General features: G+C 45.7%; 1 protein-coding gene across 1 annotated transcript in view; it reads right to left on the bottom strand.

Moving 5' to 3' along the window:
* Positions 1 to 9761: 9761 nt before the first annotated feature.
* The window catches only part of LOC124596471 (brachyurin-like), a 65822-nt gene continuing 53142 nt past the window's right edge, over positions 9762 to 22441 (bottom strand). Inside the window, exon 7 of the mRNA XM_047135612.1 lies at positions 9762 to 10059. Within this exon, the coding sequence (XP_046991568.1) occupies positions 9886 to 10059 (174 nt within the window). The 3' untranslated portion in view covers positions 9762 to 9885. The remainder of the gene's footprint in view (positions 10060 to 22441) is intronic.

Genomic DNA, 22441 nt, shown 5'->3' with positions numbered 1-22441 from the left:
AGTTGCTATTATGTTCGTCAGAGTATCGGAAGCCGGCCGAAGTGGCCGTGCGGTTAAAGGCGCTGCAGTCTGGAACCGCATGACCGCTACGGTCGCAGGTTCGAATCCTGCCTCGGGCATGGATGTTTGTGATTTCCTTAGGTTAGTTAGGTTTAATTAGTTCTAAGTTCTAGGGGACTAATGACCTCAACAGTTGAGTCCCATAGTGCTCAGAGCCATTTTTGAGTATCGGAACTCGAGATCGTTAGCGTGACACTGCACGATGACAGAGCACAGCTCGTCAATCGCCAGCTTTCTCCATATAGTAGTACTGAGGATCGAAAAATGAATTCCGAGAACATCTTGTGGCGGGAGACGCATTTTATCCCGCATAAAACGTTCTACTTCAAACGCCTTTGGTCGTTTGTGATCTAAGGGAAAAGTTACTTTAGTTGCGGCTTGGCGATAAGAAAACGACATGATGGTCGATGAAGTCGGACTCTGAGACAAGCCGCTACGCGGAAGTAAACAAACGCGCGCTCGCTCGCAAGCAACACAACAGGCGAGACACAAACAAGGCGTGCGCGCTTCACCACAGCCAAAGGCCATCTGCCTCTAGACCACTGATGCATTTCTGGCACAACACACACAATAGTTGCCCTTACCGGACCTGCTGACAACTGCACTGTGGAGCAATGTGGTAATGCCTTCCATTTCTAGATAAGTATTCTGTGGACGACATAAGTGGCCCCTTTCGGCCTAGTGCATTCGAAGCATATTCAGTCTGATTTATGTCCATGAAATTTATGTCGATAGAACTAACTGGTAGTCCGCAGCTCATGGTCGTGCGGTAGCGTTCTCGCTTCCCACGGCCGGGTTCCCGGGTTCGATTCCCGGCGGGGTCAGAGATTTTCTCTGCCTCGTGATGACTGGGTGTTGTGTAATGTCCTTAGGTTAGTTAGGTTTAAGTAGTTCTAAGTTCTAGGGGACTGATGACCATAGATGTTAAGTCCCATAGTGCTCAGAGCCATTTGAACTAACTGGTAGCTGTAGATGTGTACTAGCGAGCCACGTCAATCTTTAGTCGGCCATAGCTCAATCCAAATGGTCTCACCATGGACAATGTTTTCTGGTTGTCAGAAACTCCTTAACTGACGGATGTCAATCTATTATGTGTACAGATTACACCTTTCTGAGGTCTCTAAATGAGCTCTTCAGAATCTATGCTCTTTATTTTCTTATAATTTACGTTTTTAATGTCAGATTTGTGAATGGGAAACTGTTCTTCCGAAATTCTCTGCGGCTATTCAGTACCTTGCATGTTGAATTCATCACATATGGACAGAACACATGTCACATATTTCCCATACTCCTTTCGAACATGGATACTGTCTAATGTACAAACATTATTTTACCAAAGGAAGGACTTCTATAAAATACGGGGAACATCTACCTAATAAGGGGCAAGAAAAGTCTGAGTCCTCTTGGCAATAATATGAATCATGAACGTTAGTCAGTGAAGTTGCATGCTATATCTCGCGACGATTTTGTTCTGTTTTTGAACGAAGTCAGACGAAGGGATTAGATTTTGTCTCTTCAAATACAGACGAATAATCCACCTATCAAGGAAAGTATAACGCGCAGTCAAATGAAAACGAGACAGATGAAATAAAGTAAGTCAACTGTTTATTATTTCAAAAGTAATCGCCATAGCTGTTAATACACTTGTCCCACTGTGAGACAAGGTGGTCAGTGCCTTCATGGGAAAATGTTTTCTGTTGCTTTCAGAACTCATGCTTGCATCTCCTCGTCCAAAGAAAATCGACGACCACGAACGTATTGCTTCATGGCTCCAAAAACATAAAATCACCTGAGGAGAGATTGGCGCTGTATGGAGAATAACAACCTTGCCAACACATGGGCGGGCTTCCTGCAACAGCATGATCCCATCCACCAACATTCCTCGGGGTTGGGATCTGATGATGCGCTTCAATTTTTGCAGAGTATCCACATACCGTTATGCGTTAATTGTAGCACTGTGTTCCAGAAAGTCAATCAGCAGTGAACCCTTGCATTCAAAGAAAAATATCATTATGACTTTCCCGGAGCAGGTGTGCTTGTTTTTTCGAGTATGCTGAAGTAGTTTCGTTGTTAAGCCCTTAGACATCTGCTATACAGTCACAGTTTCTCGCTATACGATTTCTATATTTTTGGAGACGTGAAGAAGAACATTTGATTTGCTTCAGACGAAGAGGTGCACGCCTTGGTAGAATCATGGTCCCATACGCGACCGAAAACGTATTTCCATGAAGGCACTGACCGTCTTGTCTCACAGTGGCATAAATGTAATAACCTTTATGGCGATTACTTCTGAATTAAAAAGAGTTCACTTTTTTCGTCTGTCTTCGTTTTCATTTTACTGCATTTTACTGTCGCTTAAAGGAAAGCAGCTTGTTTCATTCATACGTCCATCCATCAAATCAATCTTGGCATTCCCAGCTCATTTGAGGCACTATTTTGTTGAAAAATTCATTACACATCTCCCCGAATGAATGTGATCATCTCAATTAGTTTCATGTGCCAGAAACATACAGTTTCCTTCACAGTGATCAGAAGTCGTAGTGGAGACCATGATTGGCATCCCAAAATGAGTATCACAGACATGAGTATCACAGAACATCCATCATGTTTCACAGTTGGGTAAAGGTATAAATTTCAGAATTTCCGTGGTATAGAGAATACATTACTTGTTTTCACCGACTGGTAATACAACTCGCTTGACTGATATCTCGAATTTATATTGACACAGTTTTCAAACGGTTCGACAGTAACAGCTCTTGCCAATAGCGTTGTGTTTTACGCAGTTCTCATCGCACAGCATTTCTTGGCAATGTATTTACTGAAGTATTTTAGATCCAGAACATAAAGATAAACATTGACCATTTTGTACAGATTAGATTCCATTCAGTCAGATATCTTAGCATAATCACAGACAATACTGATGTACCTTAATGTAGCTCAGAGAGAGAAACGGAGAAAGTAAGGTAACAATAAGGTCACAACTTTATTAAATTTGTATGCAGATAATGAGAGGAATTAGCTGGATTCTGAAAGAAGTGAAACAGACTGCTTTCGGTATGCATGCGTTGTTTGTGATATTTTGTTTACTCACCTTTGCGTTGCAGACAGAATGACTACACCTTATTAGTACATGTGTGACAGCTATAGAAAAGCTACGTAAGTTAACTAGAGACAGTTGACCAAGTGCAATTTGGTTAGCAGACGCTTGTGAGGAACGGTGTCGAAAGCCTAATGGAAATCTAAAAACATGGAATTAGTTTGACATTCCCTGGTCGATAGCACTGATTACTTTATGAGGTAAAGAGCTAGTTGTGTTTCGCAATAACGATATTTTATGTATCTGTGCTGAGTACGTGTCTATAAATCTTCTTCTTCGAGATACTTCATAATGTTCGAATACAGTGTATGTTCCACAACCCTACTGCAAATCGACGTTAGTGATACGGGCCTGTAATTCAACTGATTACCCCTACTTCCCTTTTTGGGTATTGGTGTGACTTGAGCAATTTTCCAGTCCTTAGGTACGGATCTTTCTGTGAGCGAGAGGTTGTATATAATTGCTAAATATGGAGCTATTGTATCAGCATACTCTGAGAGGAACCTGACTGATATACAATCTGGACCGGAAGCCTTGCTTTTAGTAAGGTGATTAAAGCTGCTTTGCGACACCGAAGATATCTCTTTCTGTGTTTCTCATCTTGGCAGTTGGTCTTGATTGGAATTCAGGAATGTTTACTTCGTCTTCTTTGGTGAAGGAGTTTCGGAAAATGGTGTTTAATAACTCTGCTTTAGTGGCACTGTCATGAGTGACTTCACCGTTGTTATCGCGCAGTGAAAGTATTGATTTCGTCTTGCTACTGGCGTGCTTTATGTATGTCCAGAATCTCTTTGGGTTTTCTGTCAGATTTCGAGACAGAGTTTCGTTGTGGAAATTATTGAAAGCATTGAAGTAGGCAATATATTTCGAACTTGTGCAAAACTTTGCCAGTCTTGGGCATTTTGCCTTCCTTTAAATTTGGCATGCTTTTCTCGCTGCTTCTGCAACAATGATCTGACCCGTTTTGTGTACCATGGGGGATCAGTACCATCACTTAATTGCTGTCGGTACAATCTCTTTGAAATCATTCCACAACTTTTCTACGCTTACATGATCATATCGGAAGGAGTTCAGACTGTCTCTTAAAACGGCGTTAAGGACATTTTTATCAGCTTTTTTGAATAAATATACTGTGCGTTTCTTTTTGATGGTTATAGGAGTTGCGGTATTCAGGCTAGCAGCAAATGCTTTGTTGTCGCTAATCCCTGTATTCGTCACGATACTCACTGTTTGTTCAGGATTATTTGTTGCTAAGAGGTCAAGTATGCTTTCGCAACTATTAACGCTTCGAGTGGACTCATGAACTAATTGTTCAAAATAATTTTCTGAGGAAATGACTTTTTATGCCTGCCGCCGGCTTTAAACGTATAATTTTTCCAGCATATCGAGGGTATTTCAAAGTCACCACCGACTATAATTGTATGAGTGGGGTACCTATTTGAAATGAGACTCAAGTTTTCTTTGAGCTGTTCAGCAACTGAAACGACCCAATTAATAGCTTATTCCGATTGTCAAGTATAACCTCTACCCATACTATTCCGCAGGAACTATCTACTTCAATTTCACTACCAAGGCAACCTATTTCTGACAGCAATAAACACTCCACCACCAATTGTATTTAATCTATCCTTTCTGAATACTGTTCGATCGTAAGAAAAAATATCTGCTGTGTTTATTTCCGGCTTTAGCCAGCGTTCTGTACCTATAACTATTTCAGCTTCAGTGCTTTCTATTAGGGCTTGGAGCTCTGGTTCTTACCCAACATAACTACGACAATTTACAACTACAATACCGATAGTTTCTACAACTAACTTTCTGTGTTTTACCTGCCCCCTTTTAGACGGACGCCCTTTCTGTGGTTCCCTGACGCCCTCTCCCAAAAAACCGCCCAGTCCCTTCCACACAGCCCACGCCACCCGTGTACCCGCTTCCTGTGTGTAGTGGGCTCCGGACCTATGAAGCGGAACCCGGAAACCCACCTCAAGTCAAGGAATCTGCAGCATACACGGTCACAGAACCGCCTGAGCCTCTGATTCAGACCCTCCACTCGACTCTGCACCAAATGACTACAGTCGGTTCTATCGACGATTCTGCAGATGATGAGCTCTGCCTTTATCTCGCAAACAAGAATGGCAGTCTTTACCATTCACGCTAGCCGCCAAAAACCAAAGAGAATCTCCTCCGATCCAAACCGACATACATAATTAGTACCGACATGAGTCACTACCTGCAGTTGGCTGCACCCTGTACTCTTCATGGCATCCGGAAGCAGCCTTTCCACATCCGGAATGACTCCCCCCCCCCCCCCCCCCCCCCCCCCCCCCGGTATGCGCACGGAGTGCATACTGGCTTCCGTTCCCTCCTTGGCAGCCGTGTTCCTAAGGGGCCCCATCCAGCGCCTAACGTCGGAGCTCCCAGCTACCATCGAACCCACCCTTTCTGAACTCCCAGAGCTTGCTGGCCGAGAAGCTCCCTCTGGAACAGGGTGGACCACTGCATCCGGCTCAGAGACATCGTCAGCCACAGATATCACCCGAAACGTGTTCGTCAAACGAACCGGAGAGGCCATAAATTATGGCAAACCTACTTTCCACCCAGCATTTGCTTGTTGCTGGGCCGTGGTGTGGGCACGCGAAGTGTGGCAGTCTGCCGAAAGTGCCATTCCACTTGAAATGCATGTCACCTCAGCAGAAACATGCATTCGGTCATTGAGGACCCAATGGAGATGGAAACAAACAGGCAAAAGAGCTACAGCGTAGTTGCAGGTGTTGACTAGCAGTGGGGCAGCTTGGTGTGGGTGCCAGACGTGACCTACACACTTGCGGCATAAATTAATAAATCTAGGAAAGCGACTCTTCTGAAATGGAACATGGTATTTTAAAGTTCTCGCAGAGAACGTTATTAGGGATCAGCGTTTACTATGTTAATTTGCATTTCGGTTTTATGTGTTTACATTTGAAAGACTCGCACATCTACGTTCATGCTCATAAATTAAGGATAATGCTGATACATGGTGAAACAACGCTCTGGTGGGCGGTTTGCGGGTGTAAATCACCTCGGGTATGGCCATGTGGTGCATTTGGCCTGCGGCCGTCGCACGGTGGCGCTGGCAAAGTCCACATATGCAGAGGTGTGTTGGTGAATGTCAGAGTACAGTGCAGCGAGTAAGTGTGCAGACTTTTTCAGACGTGCTAATGGTGACTGTGTGTTGTAAATGGCTCAAAGAACACAACACATATAGATGATGTTATGAGGGGTAGAAAACTAGGGCGACTGGAGGCTGGTCAAACACAGCAGGTCGTAGCACAGTCCCTCCGTGTGCTACAAAGTGTGATCTCAAGATTATGGCAATGATTCCTGCAGACAGGAAACGTGTCCAAGCGCTACAGTACGGGACGTCCACAGCGTCTCACCATCAGTGCCCGCAAACGTCCACGGAGTACTGCACGTAGCCTCGCTCGGGACCTTACCGCAGCCACTGGAACAGTTGTCTCCAGACGCACAGTCTACAGACGACTGAACGCACATAGTTTATTCGCCCAGAGACCTGCAAGCTGCATTCCACAGACCCTTGGTCACAGGAGAGCCTGTAAATCCTGGTGTCAAGAACACAGTACTCGGTCATGGGAACAGTAGTCCCAGGTTACGTTCATGGACGAGTCCAGGTGTAGTCTGAACAGTGATTCTCGCCGGGTTTTCATTTGGCGTGAACCAGGAACCAGATACCAACCCCTTAATGTCCTTGAAAGGGACCTGTATGGAGGTCGTGGTTTGTGGGGTGGGATTATGATTGGTGCACACGTACACCCGTGCATGTCTTTGACAGAGGAACTGTAACAGGTCAGGTGTATCGGGACGTCATTTTACACCAGCATGTCCGCCTTTTCAGGGGTGCAGTGAGTCCCACCTTCCTTCTGATGGATGATAACGCACGTCCCCATCGAGCTGCCATCGTGGAGGAGTACCTTGAAACAGAAGATATCAGGCGAATGGAGTGGCCTGCCTGTCTTCCAGACCTAAACCGCATCGAGCAAATCTGGCATACTCTTGGTTGACGTATTGCTGCACGTCTTCAAACCCCTATGACACTTCAGGAGCTCCGACAGACACTGGTGCAAGAATGGGAGGCTATACCCAAGCAGCTGCTCGATCACCTCATCCGGAGTATGCCAACCTGTTGTACGGCATGCCTACGTGAGCATACCGTAGACACAGATATGTGTCGTATGTGTTCCCTATGTGCCTATGCTATTAGCGCCAGTTTTGTGTAGTGCTATGTTGTGTGGCACCACATTCCTCAATTACCCTTAAATTATGATCATGACTTTAGTAATAAGTATTTAGTACGTAAGAAAGTCCTTAAATCCAAGTGTGACTGCAGTGAACAGAAAAAAGCTTTTATCATTATATATTTTATTTTATGACATAAGATAAATGAATAAGTTCAGACTTTCTGAGATTTAAGTTTTTTTTTGTCCAGCCAAGTCTTAAATGTTCAACGAACAGACAAAATCCCAATAGGTACCACTGAACGGCGATATGGTACGGAGGGAATGACTGGTCAGCTCACTGCTCTCATCACCATTGCAGTTCTTGCGACTAGGCAGGTACTTCTCACTCATATAGCTCTTCAATAGGCCTCGCAAGGCGTGAGCGCAGCCCAATGACCAACACCACCAGGCAGACCTGGATGGTGACCCATTGAAGTGCTAGCATAGCTTCGCAGGGCGTAGCTTCAGTCATATGGTGGGAACTGAGGTTACCACTGCGTCAAAGCGGTTCTCCAAAGACCTATTTGAGGGGGAGGCAAAAATCAGTGGCAGAGTATTACATAGGAATGACAAAGTAATGTTGGAAAACAAAGTATTTGCACTAGCTTTCCTGCATCAAATTACTCACCTTCATAAACCATATTGGTAACGCATGCATTTGTAGTGGAGCTCAACTCTGAGGCACCGTGCTCGAATCCTGATGAGGGAAGAAATTTGGATGGCCAAGATTTGGTGGACAGAGGAAGAAGAGTTGGTGGTGAAAGTTCTGGATCACTGATCGACGGCCTAGACTAAATTCCAAGCACCTCTGGTGTGATTCATGGAGTGAGAGTTGGTGATTCATCGTCAGATGGCCACTTTGGTATTAATCGAGAGGCGTAGTCTGTGTGCGGTATTGGGCATCTCACCGTGTCCTCCTCTCATCTTGATATCTCACAAACATGAGAGTAGGTTAGAAGCATAACTCACATGCTCCAAAAACATAAATTTTCACAAATGACTAAAAACGTGTTTTACGTGCGTCGTGCGCATGTCCCATATGTTGACATCAGTATGTGCAAGAAGAATGGCTATAAATCATTATGTAAATTTCAGATTATGTTTGCTTATGGAGAAATTACAATTATTTAAGGTTATATTATGAATCATGTGAGTTTTGTGAATGAGCTATGGAACATGTAAGTTTTGACAATCCCCATTTTGGATATTGTGAGTTTTGGTACTGAGCTGTTTGGACGATGCTGGTTTCACGGGAACTATCGTCTTGCGACTCGATATGCAGATCATGAAAGTTTTTAATATCGTTCATAGAAACTGAACAGCAATTAAATGCTCCTCCGTGGTGTTGACATGTCGGATACTGGGGCAGCACTGAAGGTTTGTACCTATAATGATAGAACAAACTACACTGTGAGGTTCTGTTTATTTTTCAAAAATGGATCTAAAATATTGAATTTGCGATTCATCACTGTTAAGTTCCAAAGAAAGAGTCCTATATGTTAGGTGGAGAAACAAATCAAGCCAATAACAAGAATCAGTTTAATTTGAAAACAATGAAGAAAACAGGATATTCTAACCTCATTCGTTTGGCTTCCATATTTCGCGATGCTGTGAACGTTTCCTTGGCCTTCCTCTTTCTTCAACGGGTGAAACGTTTTCTTCCATGACTTGTGTTTCAAATCAGTTTTATTCCAACCACTATATTGAATTATATTCCCCAAAATAACTGAACAGAACAGAAAACACACTCCACTGGCATCAATATTTACTACTACATAAGAAAATGGTGCCGAGTGAGCTAATCGCTGGTCAAGATGAGGTACGGGAGAAGACTCACAAGATCCCGCGGATGATGAGACTTTTGAAACTAACCATGAAGTTTAACACCGGTTTTCTCAAGGATCTTGTGCCAAATGTGAATAATTGTTTCGTGAATTATGTTCTTTGTATAAAGCTATATGAGAATACGTCGGCATCTCAATTTTCATTATTTTGGAGCATGTGAGTTATGACTCTAACCTATTGAGACATCACAATAGATCTGTCACAGTCATCTACAGACAACAGATGCACTTAGCACTAAACTCTGACACGTCAAGAGGAAGGAGGCCACTGATCGTGGCGGAAGCTAGCTATACATGACGGCTCTTCCTTTCTTTTGAATTATTTCATATCTTGATCTATAACTTACACACTCTAAAATTATTTTACTAGGACCAGCAAACCCATGAGGGCTACATTTTCATTTCTTGACTCAGGATTGCTCTATATTGATTTTTACTTCGTTTTATATTAATTTTATTTTTTATTTTTATTTTGGCGCATGTAATTGACAACAGTATTCACATTATAGTACAGTTTCCTCTTGCTTGTGACTCTGCCACATGGACAGACATAGATGCACGGTCAGAATCAAGGCGACAGCCGAGCGTAGTAGCTGATGTCGGCTGAAGCAGCTCACGAGATGGTGATGCCGGCGTTTTCTCCGATCCAGTCGAGGAAGGCGGTGACGCGCATGAAGACGTCCGGCTCGCCGGACTCGCAGTCGTTGGCCGTGCCCCACGACACGACTCCGACCACTGTGCGCTGACCGTCCGACTCCTGCACGCTGAGCGGGCCACCGCTGTCGCCCTGCAACAAACACGTCGCTCAGCTGGCGGCGCTGCAGCAGAGTCACTACTGGCAAGAAACCCGTGGAGCGCGAGGTCGCAAAAGGCCAACGATGTTTATAGTAGTCGATGCCCCACATCTTGTCTACCATGTAACCACAGTAGTAGCTGCTAAGGCAACAGGGCTCAGGACATAGAAAGAAAGATCCCTGATCATTTAGCTACAATATAGCAGGTCAGCAACTGGAAGCAGTTAATTCCATAAATTATCTGGGAGTACGCGTTAGGAGTGATTTAAAATGGAATGATCATATAAAGTTGATCGTCGGTAAAGCAGATGCCAGACTGAGATTCATTGGAAGAATCCTAAGGAAATGCAATCCGAAAACAAAGGAAGTAGGTTACAGTACGCTTGTTCGCCCACTGCTTGAATACTGCTCAGCAATGTGGGATCCGTACCAGATAGGGTTGACAGAAGAGATAGAGAAGATCCAACGGAGAGCAGCGCGCTTCGTTACAGGATCATTTAGTAATCGCGAAAGCGTTACGGAGATGATTGATAGACTCCAGTGGAAGACTCTGCAGGAGAGACGCTCAGTAGCTCGATACGGGCTTTTGTTGAAGTTTCGAGAACATACCTTCACCGAGGACTCAAGCAGTATATTGCTTCCTCCTACGTATATCTCGCGAAGAGACCATGAGGATAAAATCAGAGAGATTAGAGCCCACACAGAGGCATACCGACAAACCTTATTTCCACGAACAATAAGAGACTGGAATAGAAGGGAGAACCGATAGAGGTACTCAAAGTACCCTCCACCACACACCGTCAGGTGGCTTGCAGATTATGGATGTAGATGTAGATGTAGATGTAGATGTAGACTGAAGGTACCCAATAGCGAGCGCAGCATGAGGCTACGCAGCGTAGTTTAACTGCTCGCAACAGTGCTACAAAGTTAGTAGTGTTGACGCTGCAATGGCAACGATAAACAAAGTAAAAATTTCAGTCCATATTGAAGCTCAAAGAAACTGGTATAGGCTTGTGTATTCAAACACTTAAACCGGTTAAAATACGGCACTATGTCGGCAACGCCTATGTAAGACGAAAAGTGTCTGGCGCAGTTGTCAGATCGGTTACTGCCACGGAAATGGCAGGTTATCAAGATCTCGTATTAGTGAGTTTGAACATAGTGTTGAAGTCGTCGCACGAGCGATGGGACACAGTCTCCGAGATAGCGATGAAGAGAGGATTTTCCCGTATGTCCATTTCACCGTGAATATCATGAATACGGTGAAACATCAAATCTCCGACATGCTGCGGCCGGAAAAAGATCCTGCAAGAACGGGACCAATCACGACTGAAGAGAATCACTCAACGTGACAGAAGTGCAACCCTTCCGCAAACTGATGCAGATTTCGATGCTGGGCCATCATCAAGTGTCAATTGCGAACCATTCAACGAAACATCGTCGACAAGGGCTTTCAGAGCCGAAGGTCCACTCGTGTACCCTTGATGACCGCACGACACAAAGCCTTACGCCCCGCCTGGGCAGGTCAGCACCGACATTGGACTGTTGATGACTGGATACATGTTACCTAGTTAGACGAGTCTCGTTTCAAATTGTATCGAGCGGATGGATGTGTACGGATACGGAGACAACCTCATGAATCCATGGTCCTGCAGGTCAGGAGGGGACTGTTCAAGCTGGTGGAGGCTCTGTAATGGCGTGAGGCGTGTGTAGTTGGAGTGATGCGGGACCCTCTATACGTCTAGATACGGCTCTGACAGGTGACACGTACGTAAGTATCCTGTTTGATCACCTGAATCCATTCATGTCCATTGAACATTCCAACGGACGTGGGCAATTCCAGCAGGACAATGTGACACCCCACACTAGAAGAATTGTTACAGTGTGGCTCAAGGAACACTCTTCTGAGTTTAAACACTTACGCTGGCCGCCAAACTCCTCAGACGTGAACATTATTGACCATATCTGGGATGCCTTGCAACGTGGTGTTCAGATGCGATCTCCACCCCTTCGTACTCTTACGGATTTATGGATATCGCCGCAGGACTCGTGGTGTCAATTCCCTCCAGCGCTACTTCAGACAGTAGTCGAGTCCATGTTACGTCTTGTTGCCGCATTTCTTCGTGCTCGCGGGGGCTCTAGACGATATTAAGCAGGTGTACCAGTTTCTTTTGCTCTTCAGTGTATCTACAACAACGGTCGCCGAAGTTGACATTTCGTCATGGTGCGAGCTAATGAATTGGTCTGAACGTTTCTTGAATGTCGACGATGTCCTTTTTGTGACGTGTACTACACGTATTCTGTAGGGGAAATTCAAATAATTTCGCAGAGTGAGAAGGAAGTCGCAGATGCCCCACATATTAGCTTTTCTGCAAGACGAGCCGGAGAAATGTGTCATACACATTGGACTGTGCGGACAGTGTACATGAGGAGTACAATGAAGACGATACGTGCTTAACAAATGAAAGTGATACTGAAACAGGTGTCTAGTCATGTAGTTCATCCTCCTTGTGGGACAGGGAGTCACAAATCCCGTCTCCAGTGAAACGTAGTAGGAGCGGGTACTTATCATACTTATGTATATGGAAGAAGTATAGTAGAGTATTGTAAAAAAGAAAAAAAATATATGAATGGATTTAGAGAAAGACCGTGTAGTGCACAAGAAAAATTACTGATATTCAAGGGAGGACAAGACGCACTTGTCACAAAAACTAGTGTTTGTGCGTCTCAAGGATGCTCGATACAGCGTACAGGATGCGGTTGATGGTAACCTACTACGTTTTGCATGTAAAACTGCGTGCGACATAGATTTCAGTGATTTCTAGGGAAGCAGTGGACGGCTGCACAACATTAAACTGCACTGCAAACTTGGTAGAAGTAAGGCAACAAAATTACAAACAAAGCGTTAACCTGACGAGCCACAGCAGACTGATGAATCGGCTCGAAAATTTGTAGACGAGATAAAAAGTTTATCCCGTCATTCAGTAAGAAATCTGTTTTCAACTCCGACCAAGAATTTGAAGAGGAAATGCATGCGAAAGGTAACCTGGAAGTTAGTGGTACCAAGAGAGTTGTGTCAAGATCAACTAACATCAATGCCTTAACGCATTCGTATACAAGTATGCCGATCGTTAATCTGGATATAAAATTGGCTGGAAAGTTATTTATTGAAACTTCCTGGCCGATTAAAAACTGTGTGCCGGACCGAGACTCGAACTCGGGACTTTTGGCTTTCGCGGGCAAGTGCTCTACCAACTGAGCTACCCAAGCACGGCTCACGCCCCGTCCTCACAGCTGTACTTCTGCCACTACCTCGTCTCCTACCTTCCAGACTTTAGAGAAGCTTTCGCAGGAGAATTTCTGTAAAGTTTGGAAGGTAGGAGGCGAGTTACTGGCAGAAGTAAAGCTATGAGGATGGGGCGTGAATTGTGCTTCATGCGTCTCGGTCCGGCACACAGTTTCCGTGTTCGGTCAGAGAGCGGGTTGGTCTCTGTAATAAAAAACTGAGTGGAAAGATCAACCACCGAGCTTGAACAGGATGTCTTGCGACGTCCGCAACGACCAAACAAGCCGGCACGGTAGCTCAGCGTGTTCGGTCAGAGGGTTATGTGTCCTCTGTAATAAAAAACTGATTCAATCGATCAACAACGAACTTCAATGAATGTCTTACGACGTCCGCCCCGAGCAGACCCAACGAACAATAGTGAACAAAATGAGATTAAAAAAAAAATAATAAAATAAAGTTGGTGGAGCAGTTGCCCGCGAAAGGCAAAGGTCCCGAGTTCGAGTCTCGGTCCGGCACACAGTTTTAATCAGCCAGGAAGTTTCATATCAGCGCACACTCCTCTGCCGAGTGAAAATCTCATTCTGGAAGTTATTTATTGTTGTGCAAGAAGTTGGAGGTGCTCGCTATCATGTGCGCGACCCAGCAAGGGCAGTAGTGAATATTTATCACAGCAAGCAACAGTGGAAAAACGAACTAGCAGAACTACAACTACGCTATGAGTACGGCTTTCAGCCAATAGCTGGTCAAAGTTAACTTGCTTTTACTTGATTCGCGGTCTGCGTATATAAATCATACTTCTTTGGAGCAAACTGTCCCTTCTGAAAAGTGCGTGACACTGCAGTTCATACCACCTGGAACCACTAGACAGATTCAGCCTCCGGATGTTTGTTTTTCTGTGTCTGTAAAACGTGTTATCGCACTATGTGCAGCTACGCCTGAAAGAATAGCTAGTTTCACGATAAACTCCACCACAGGCTCCTTCCCATTCGTTTGTGTGCCAGCACATTCCATCAGTTCTCATCACCCCGTTACACTAATATGATTCTATACGCATACTTAGTCGAGCGTCCTGCGCGATTTGTAATGCCTTCTACACTCCTGGAAATTGAAATAAGAACACCGTGAATTCATTGTCCCAGGAAGGGGAAACTTTATTGACACATTCCTGGGGTCCGATACATCACATGATCACACTGACAGAACCACAGGCACATAGACACAGGCAACAGAGCATGCACAATATCGGCACTAGTACAGTGTATATCCACCTTTCGCAGCAATGCAGGCTGCTATTCTCCCATGGAGACGATCGTAGAGATGCTGGATGTAGTCCTCTGGAACGGCTTGCCATGCCATTTCCACCTGGCGCCTCAGTTGGACCAGCGTTCGTGCTGGACGTGCAGACCGCGTGAGACGACGCTTCATCCAGTCCCAAACATGCTCAATGGGGGACAGATCCGGAGATCTTGCTGGCCAGGGTAGTTGACTAACACCTTCTAGAGCACGTTGGGTGGCACGGGATACATGCGGACGTGCATTGTCCTGTTGGAACAGCAAGTTCCCTTGCCGGTCTAGGAATGGTAGAACGATGGGTTCGATGACGGTTTGGATGTACCGTGCACTATTCAGTGCCCCCTCGACGATCACCAGTGGTGTACGGCCAGTGTAGGAGATCGCTCCCCACACCATGATGTCGGGTGTTGGCCCTGTGTGCCTCGGTCGTATGCAGTCCTGATTGTGGCGCTCACCTGCACGGCGCCAAACACGCATACGACCATCATTGGCACCAAGGCAGAAGCGACTCTCATCGCTGAAGACGACACGTCTCCATTCGTCCCTCCATTCACGCCTGTCGCGACAACACTGGAGGCGGGCTGCACGATGCTGGGGCGTGAGCGGAAGACGGCCTAACGGTGTGCGGGACCATAGCCCAGCTTCATGGAGACGGTTGCGAATGGTCCTCGCCGATACCCCAGGAGCAACAGTGTCCCTAATTTGCTGGGAAGTGGCGGTGCGGTCCCCTACGGCACTGCGTAGGATCCTACGGTCTTGGCGTGCATCCGTGCGTCGCTGCGGTCCGGTCCCAGGTCGACGGGCACCTGCACCTTCCGCCGACCACTGGCGACAACATCGATGTACTGTGGAGACCTCACGCCCCACGTGTTGAGCAATTGGGCGGTACGTCCACCGGGCCTCCCGCACGCCCACTATACGCCCTCGCTCAAAGTCCGTCAACTGCACATACGGTTCACGTCCACGCTGTCGCGGCATGCTACCAGTGTTAAAGACTGCGATGGAGCTCCGTATGCCACGGCAAACTGGCTGACACTGACGGCGGCGGTGCACAAATGCTGCGCAGCTAGCGCCATTCGACGGCCAACACCGCGGTTCCTGGTGTGTCCGCTGTGCCGTGTGTGTGATCATTGCTTGTACAGCCCTCTCGCAGTGTCCGGAGCAAGTATGGTGGGTCTGACACACCGGTGTCAATGTGTTCTTTTTTCCATTTCCAGGAGTGTATCTTGATCTTGTGAAGCTTTGTGTGCACTGTAGCGCTCCATTTTTGATTCGGTGTGCGTGGTGCAAGGTAATGGTTTGTTTTGAACATTTCCTGAATGTCGACGATGTCCATTTTGTAAAGTGTAAAACATGCTTCCCATAGAAGGTTGATCTATGGACCTCTTGGACACTCATTTTCTGGCTCCCTCCTGGAGCACAAGGTGAGTGATTTGTTGCTAATATTTTTTCTGTCATAATTACTAACGGAACACTTTCAAATGAACCTTTCTAAAGTCTGAAATAGCGACCTCTGCTCGAAGGCCCCGATCGCCGTGTGCGTGTAACGTTCCTTTCATCCATACTTCGAATCTTCCGTGGTGTCGCTTGGAATCACTACCGCGACGGCAGCTATAATCCTCGACGTACTACTTCGCAGATTTAGACGAACAACGTTTACTGACGGACACGGGATATTTCTCTGCGCGTCTACACGTGTAAAGTCAGTTTAAATCAGCGCCACCAGCCTCGCTTCTACTCGCTAGACGTGGTTAAACTTACAGCATCAGTGTCAGTAGTTAATAGACTTTCAAGTATCTAACTACTTTCATTTAAGATTCCAAGATCTGGCCGCTGCACTGGAATTTCTTCACCGCTAACAGTTCAGTTCGCCACCTCCAGTTGTCTATTAGCAATTCCCATCAATTACTACGACGATAACAAACAGAAACACAGCTCCAATCAGTAGCAAGTAATTACACAAAAACGCATCTCTCATACTTCCACGGAAATAAATATAACTTATTTGTACTATTATACCTTGCCAAATCGGTATCGTTCGGTGAACGCTAATTTTATTTATTTATTTTGTTTGTTTAACCTGATCTGATCAGGATATCAGGCTCTCTCTTAAATCTGACCTGGGTTTTACACATACAGTAACTATTACATCATAGTTACCTTAGAAATAACAATTTTAATGTGACAAATAGTATTACAACGATCTGAGTCGGAAGCGGCAGAGTGGATAAACTATACTGACTATGAACTAACGATGTTGATACTGGAATTATCTGTACCACTGCAGCTGCTGCCACTAATAGTGATAATGACGATAATAATAATATTAGTACTAACAATAATTGTACCATTAATAACACTAAAGACAGTTGTTGAAGTCTTCTCGGACACGTTTCAACCAGTTTCCTATTTGTCATCTTCAGGCGAAGTGTTGGGTTCGTATTCTGTCCAGTTCTTTACAGTCTCTGGACCGCAGGGTCCTCTGCCTCGTCTGCGCCGGCAGCGCCAATCCTGACCGGTGCAGGCGTCGCGTACGAGTGGGCCCTGTCCTTTCAGTCCGCTGCCTTCGCCGGTTTCGCATCGGAGCGTTATTGCCATATTTTTGTTATGGCAGCATCGCACGCGGTGCTAAGTTGGAAACCGCTATCTCGGTAGACAGGGTTGACATGGACCCGTATATCCACAGCCCCTTTAAATATCAACTCCCACAAACCGTTAACCTTGCACAGCAGCTTTGTTTGTCCGAAATCAAACATATAGTTTATGTTGAGACTGTCTTCCGCCATTGCAGATTTCTCCTTTTGGCGTAGGCGATCGCTCCTTGCGTATTCTGAGCAGTGCTGCGAAATACACTACTGGCCATTAAAATTGCTACACCACGAAGATGACGTGCTACAGACGCCAAATTTAACCGACAGGAAGAAAATGATGTGATATGCAAATGATTAGCTTTTCAGAGCATTCACACAACGTTGGCGCTGCTGGCGACACCTACAACGTGCTGACATGAGGAAAGTTTCCAACCGATTTCTCACACACAAACAGCAGTTGACAGGCGTTGCCTGGTGAAACGTCGTTGTGATTCCTAGTGTAAGGAGGAGAAATGCGTACCACCACGTTTCCGACTTTGATAAAGGTCGGATCGAAGCCTACTGCGATTGCGGTTTATCGTATCGCGACATTGCTGCTCGGTTGGTCGGGATCCAATGACTGTTAGCAGAATATGGAATCGGTGGGTTCAGGAGGGTAATACGGAACGCCGTGCTGGATCCCAACGGCCTCGTATCACTAGCAGTTGAGATGACAGGCATCTTATCCGCATGGCTGTAACGGATCGTGCAGGCACGTCTCGATCCCTGAGTCAACAGATGGGGACGTTTGCAAGACAACGAACATCTGCACGAACAGTTCGACGACGTTTGCAGCAGCATGGACTATCAGCTCGGAGACCATGGCTGCGGTTACCCTTGACGTTGCATCACAGACAGGGGCGCTTGCGATGGTGTACTCAACGACGAACCTGGGTGCACGAATGGCAGAACGTCATTTTTTCGGATGAATCCAGGTTTTGTTTACAGCATCATGTTGGTCGCATCCGTGTTTGGCGACATCGTGGTGAACGCACATTGGAAGCGTGTATTCGTCATCGCCATACTGGCGTATCACCCGGCGTGATGGTATGGGGTGCCATTGGTTACACGACTCGGTCACTTGTTGTTCGCACTGACGGCACTTTGAACAGTGGACGTTACATTTCAGATGTGGTACGACCCGTGGCTCTAGCCCTCATTCGATCCCTGCGAAACTCTACATTTCAGTAGGATAATGCACGACCGCATGTTGCAGGTCCTGTACGGGCCATTCTGCAAACAGAAAATGTTCGACTGCTGCCCTGGCCAGCACATTCTCCAGATCTCTCACCAATTAAAAACTTCTGGTCAATGGTGGCCGAGCAACTGGCTCGTCACATTACGCCATTCACTACTCTTGATGAACTGTGGTATCGTGTTGAAGCTGCATGGGCAGCTGTACCTGTACACGCCATCCAAGCTGTGTTTGACTCAATGCCCAGGCTTATCAAGGCCGTTATTACGGCCAGAGGTGGTTGTTCCGGGTACTGATTTCTCAGGATCTATGCACTGAAATTGCGTGAAAATGTAATCACATGTGACTTCTAGTATAATATATTTGTCCAATGAATACCCGTTCATCATCCGCATTTCTTCTTGGTGTAGCAATTTTAATGGACAGTAGTGTACTTCGCTGCGTCTTGTCGATCTATTGTTTGCCACAATCGCCGATGATACTGTAGGCTTCAGGTGTCTGTATTCTTATTTTATCGTTCACCCCCAGCATATTCGCGATTTTGCCCGATGAGCGATAGAGGGTTTCAATATTGCTCTTTTCTAATATCCTGTAAATCTTTGGCGTGGGCGGCCCAGCGTACGGAAGTACCGCCAAGCGCGTAGTCTTTTCTTCTTGCTCGGCTGGAAAGCGCGTCTTATCTGCGTCTCAGGATAGCCTTTCCCGCGAAAGGTTTTCCTCTCAAGTGCTGCAGTTCGGAGGCAGACTATCCTTGTCGCGTATGTCTCATGCTCTGCGCACGAAGGTCGTGAACAAGGATTTGCATTGTGCTGGACGGTGACAGATATAAGAGGAATTTATAGGTGTGCAGAATACATGTTTTCTGATACAGCGAATTCTGGGAAAAGGAAATTTAAGGAGACTGCATCGGCTAAGAATAGTGGTAAATAAGGAAGATCAGGTTGGAAAGAGGGATATACAAGGATAACGAATGCATTCAGGCGCAAGCGTATTCCTTATTGTTGCTGCAGCAGATGTGTCTCTCCCGATCTTCTTAAGCTGGAGATGTTATTTAGTTCTCTAATGTAATGCGGGGGGCTGCTCCAGAGAGGGGTTCGTGCCACTGAGAAGGTCTTTGACAAGGCGGCTAAAGGATGGAGCGACAAAAACGATTTTGGTCTTCTGGGAATTGGTATTTCTGCCGTATTTTTCGAAGGATTGAAGTCTGTGAGAGATACGGACACTGTTCATTGATAAGACGGTAGAGAAGACAGAAGGTACGGAAATTTCTGTGTTTTTGTGCGCGCAGTCAAGATAGCTGTGCACATGATGGTGAAATGTGATCGAGGAGTCGAACATCACAGATATAACGAACCACTGGTATTCGAATCCAGTGCCAGGCACCGTGAGTTTTCCACAGAAAGACGTTGCGGGATAACTTCAATAATAAAGAAGCATAAGTGTTTGTACAAGTTTCTTCCAGCTAGCTACAGGCTCCATCCAGTCTCTGATACGCCATATCTCTGTCTGTCGAGAATCACATACTCACTAAACCTCAACAGTCGCTGGGAAAAACAGGCAAGTGCCAAAGTACGTTTCCACGCACCCGTATGTGAACGTAATTTCGAATCGTTTGTATGGTTTCGGTACTGGAAAAGTAACCCATTTAATCCGGATGATTCACTCTCACCCAATTTAAGAAATACAGTATACAACGAAAAGACCATCTCCGCCCTAAAGGCCGTGGACCAGAATCAACCGAAGCTACACACAATAACAAAAAAGAGGAAAACGCATACTCAGTAGGATAGTTATCGATACGCTACTGATCGATATGCCAGGCACCCATCTCTCCAAACAACAAGGCAGAGTGTGCGGGACTGACGGACCCTGCTGCGCGATGCCGGCCGCAGCGCACTCATCGTACATTACGTGATTTAAAAGTATCCGGACACCTGGATGAAAATTACTTACATGTTTGTGGCGCCCTTCATCGGTAATGCTGGAATTCAATACAGTGGTGGCCCACCCTTAGCCTTGATGACAGCTTCCACTCTCGCAGGCATACGTTCAATAAGGTGCTTGAAGGTGTCTTGGGGAATGGCAGCCGATTCTTCACGGAGTGCTGCACTGAGGAGAGGTATCGATGTCGCTCGATAAGGCCTGGCACTATGTCGGGGTTCCAAATCATCCCAAAGCTATTCTATACGATTCAGGTCAGGACTCTGTGCAGGGCAGCCCATTACAGGGATGTTATTGTCGTGTAACCACTCCGCCGCAGACCGTGCATTAAGAACAGATGATCGATGGTTTTGAAAGATGCGATCGCCATCCCCGAATTGCTCTTCAACAGTGGGAAGCAAGAAGGTGCTTAAAACATCAATGTAGGCCTCTGCTATGATAGTGCCACGCAAAACAACAAGGGATGCGAGCCGCCTCCATGAAAAACACGACCACACCATAACACCACCGCCCCCGAATTTTACTGTTGGCACTACACACGCTGATAGATTACGTTCACCGAGCGTTCGCCATACCCACACCCTACCATCCGATCGCCACACCCTGTACCGTGATTCGACACTCCACACAACGTTTTTCCATTGTTCAGTCGCCCAATGTCTACGCTCCTTACACCAAGCGAGGCGTCATTTGGCATTTACCGTCGTGATGTGTGGCTTATGAGCAGCCGCTCGACCATGAAATCCAAGTTTTCTCATCTCCTGCCTAACTGTCATATTACTTGCAGTGGATCCTGATTCAGTTTGGATTTCCTGTGTGATGGTCTGGGTAAATGTCTGCCCATTACACATTACGACCCTCTTCAACTGTCGGCGGTCCCTGTCAGTCAACAGATGATGGCGGCCTGTTCGCTTTTGTGCTGTACGTGTCCCTTCACGTTTCAATTTCACTATCACATCGGAAACAGTGGACCTAGGGACGTTTAGGAGTGTGGAAATCTCGCGCACAAACGTATGACACAAGTGACACCCAATCACCCGACCACGTTCGAAGTCCATGAGTTGCACGGAGGGCCCCATCCTGTTCTCTCACGATGTGTAATGACTACTGAGGTCGCTGATGTAGAGTACCTGGCAGCAGGTAGCAGCACAATGCACCTAATATGAAAAACGTATGTTTTTGGGGATGTCCGGATACTTTTGATCACATAGTGTACATACGCTGTACTCACTAGCGAAAGCAGGTGCAGCTGATTAGCTTTCCATACTAAGTCGCTACTGATCATGTGAACACTACAAATAAAGCGAAACTGTTAGATCTACACCATACTCTGTACAAAACTATCAGAATTCACGCAACTTTCAGTTGAATCTACAGAGTAAGATGTCTTGAAGTCGTCATTATTTACTGTACCGTCTTCACCTCGTGTCCCTGCATGTACTGGTAAAATAGATTCTGAAAATTGCTTTGTCTGAAGGGGGAGGGGGAACTGACATATATGCATGGGAGAAAGCCGTGATTGATATAATGTGTTTTGAATTTTATTGCAGAACGGGAGAACAGATCTTAAAAGACCAAGTGGGTAAGAAACCTGTTAAGCATATAGCAGGTACAGGGGTGAAAATATACTGAGTAACAATGGTAAGAAGGTAACATAATTTGCTATACGTAATGGGTGAAGAGTAACAAACACCTTCTTTAAACATCTGTAAATTCACATAGGCATCTCGAAGCACACCTTTCATAATGTACTTGCAGATAAAAGGTGCGGCTAAGAATAGAAGACACAAGAGCCTACAGAAGCTTGGATGGATTATCAGATCACTATTTAGTAGGAAGTGACACATTTTTTTCTTAAAAAAAAAAGAAAGAAAAGACGACAGGAACTATCCATAAGCACCCATTAGGACGCAAGAATTTATAAAGTGCTTCTACTCCAGGAATATAGTATCAAATTGTTATACCGAAAGAAACAAAATGAGAAATGTGAAATGAAACCGGTAAGTAACAATAAAATGGAGAATGTAATA

The sequence above is a fragment of the Schistocerca americana genome, chromosome 2 (genome assembly GCF_021461395.2).
Source record: "Schistocerca americana isolate TAMUIC-IGC-003095 chromosome 2, iqSchAmer2.1, whole genome shotgun sequence".
Classification (NCBI taxonomy): domain Eukaryota; kingdom Metazoa; phylum Arthropoda; class Insecta; order Orthoptera; family Acrididae; genus Schistocerca; species Schistocerca americana.
This window is presented reverse-complemented; position numbering and strand designations above follow the sequence as displayed.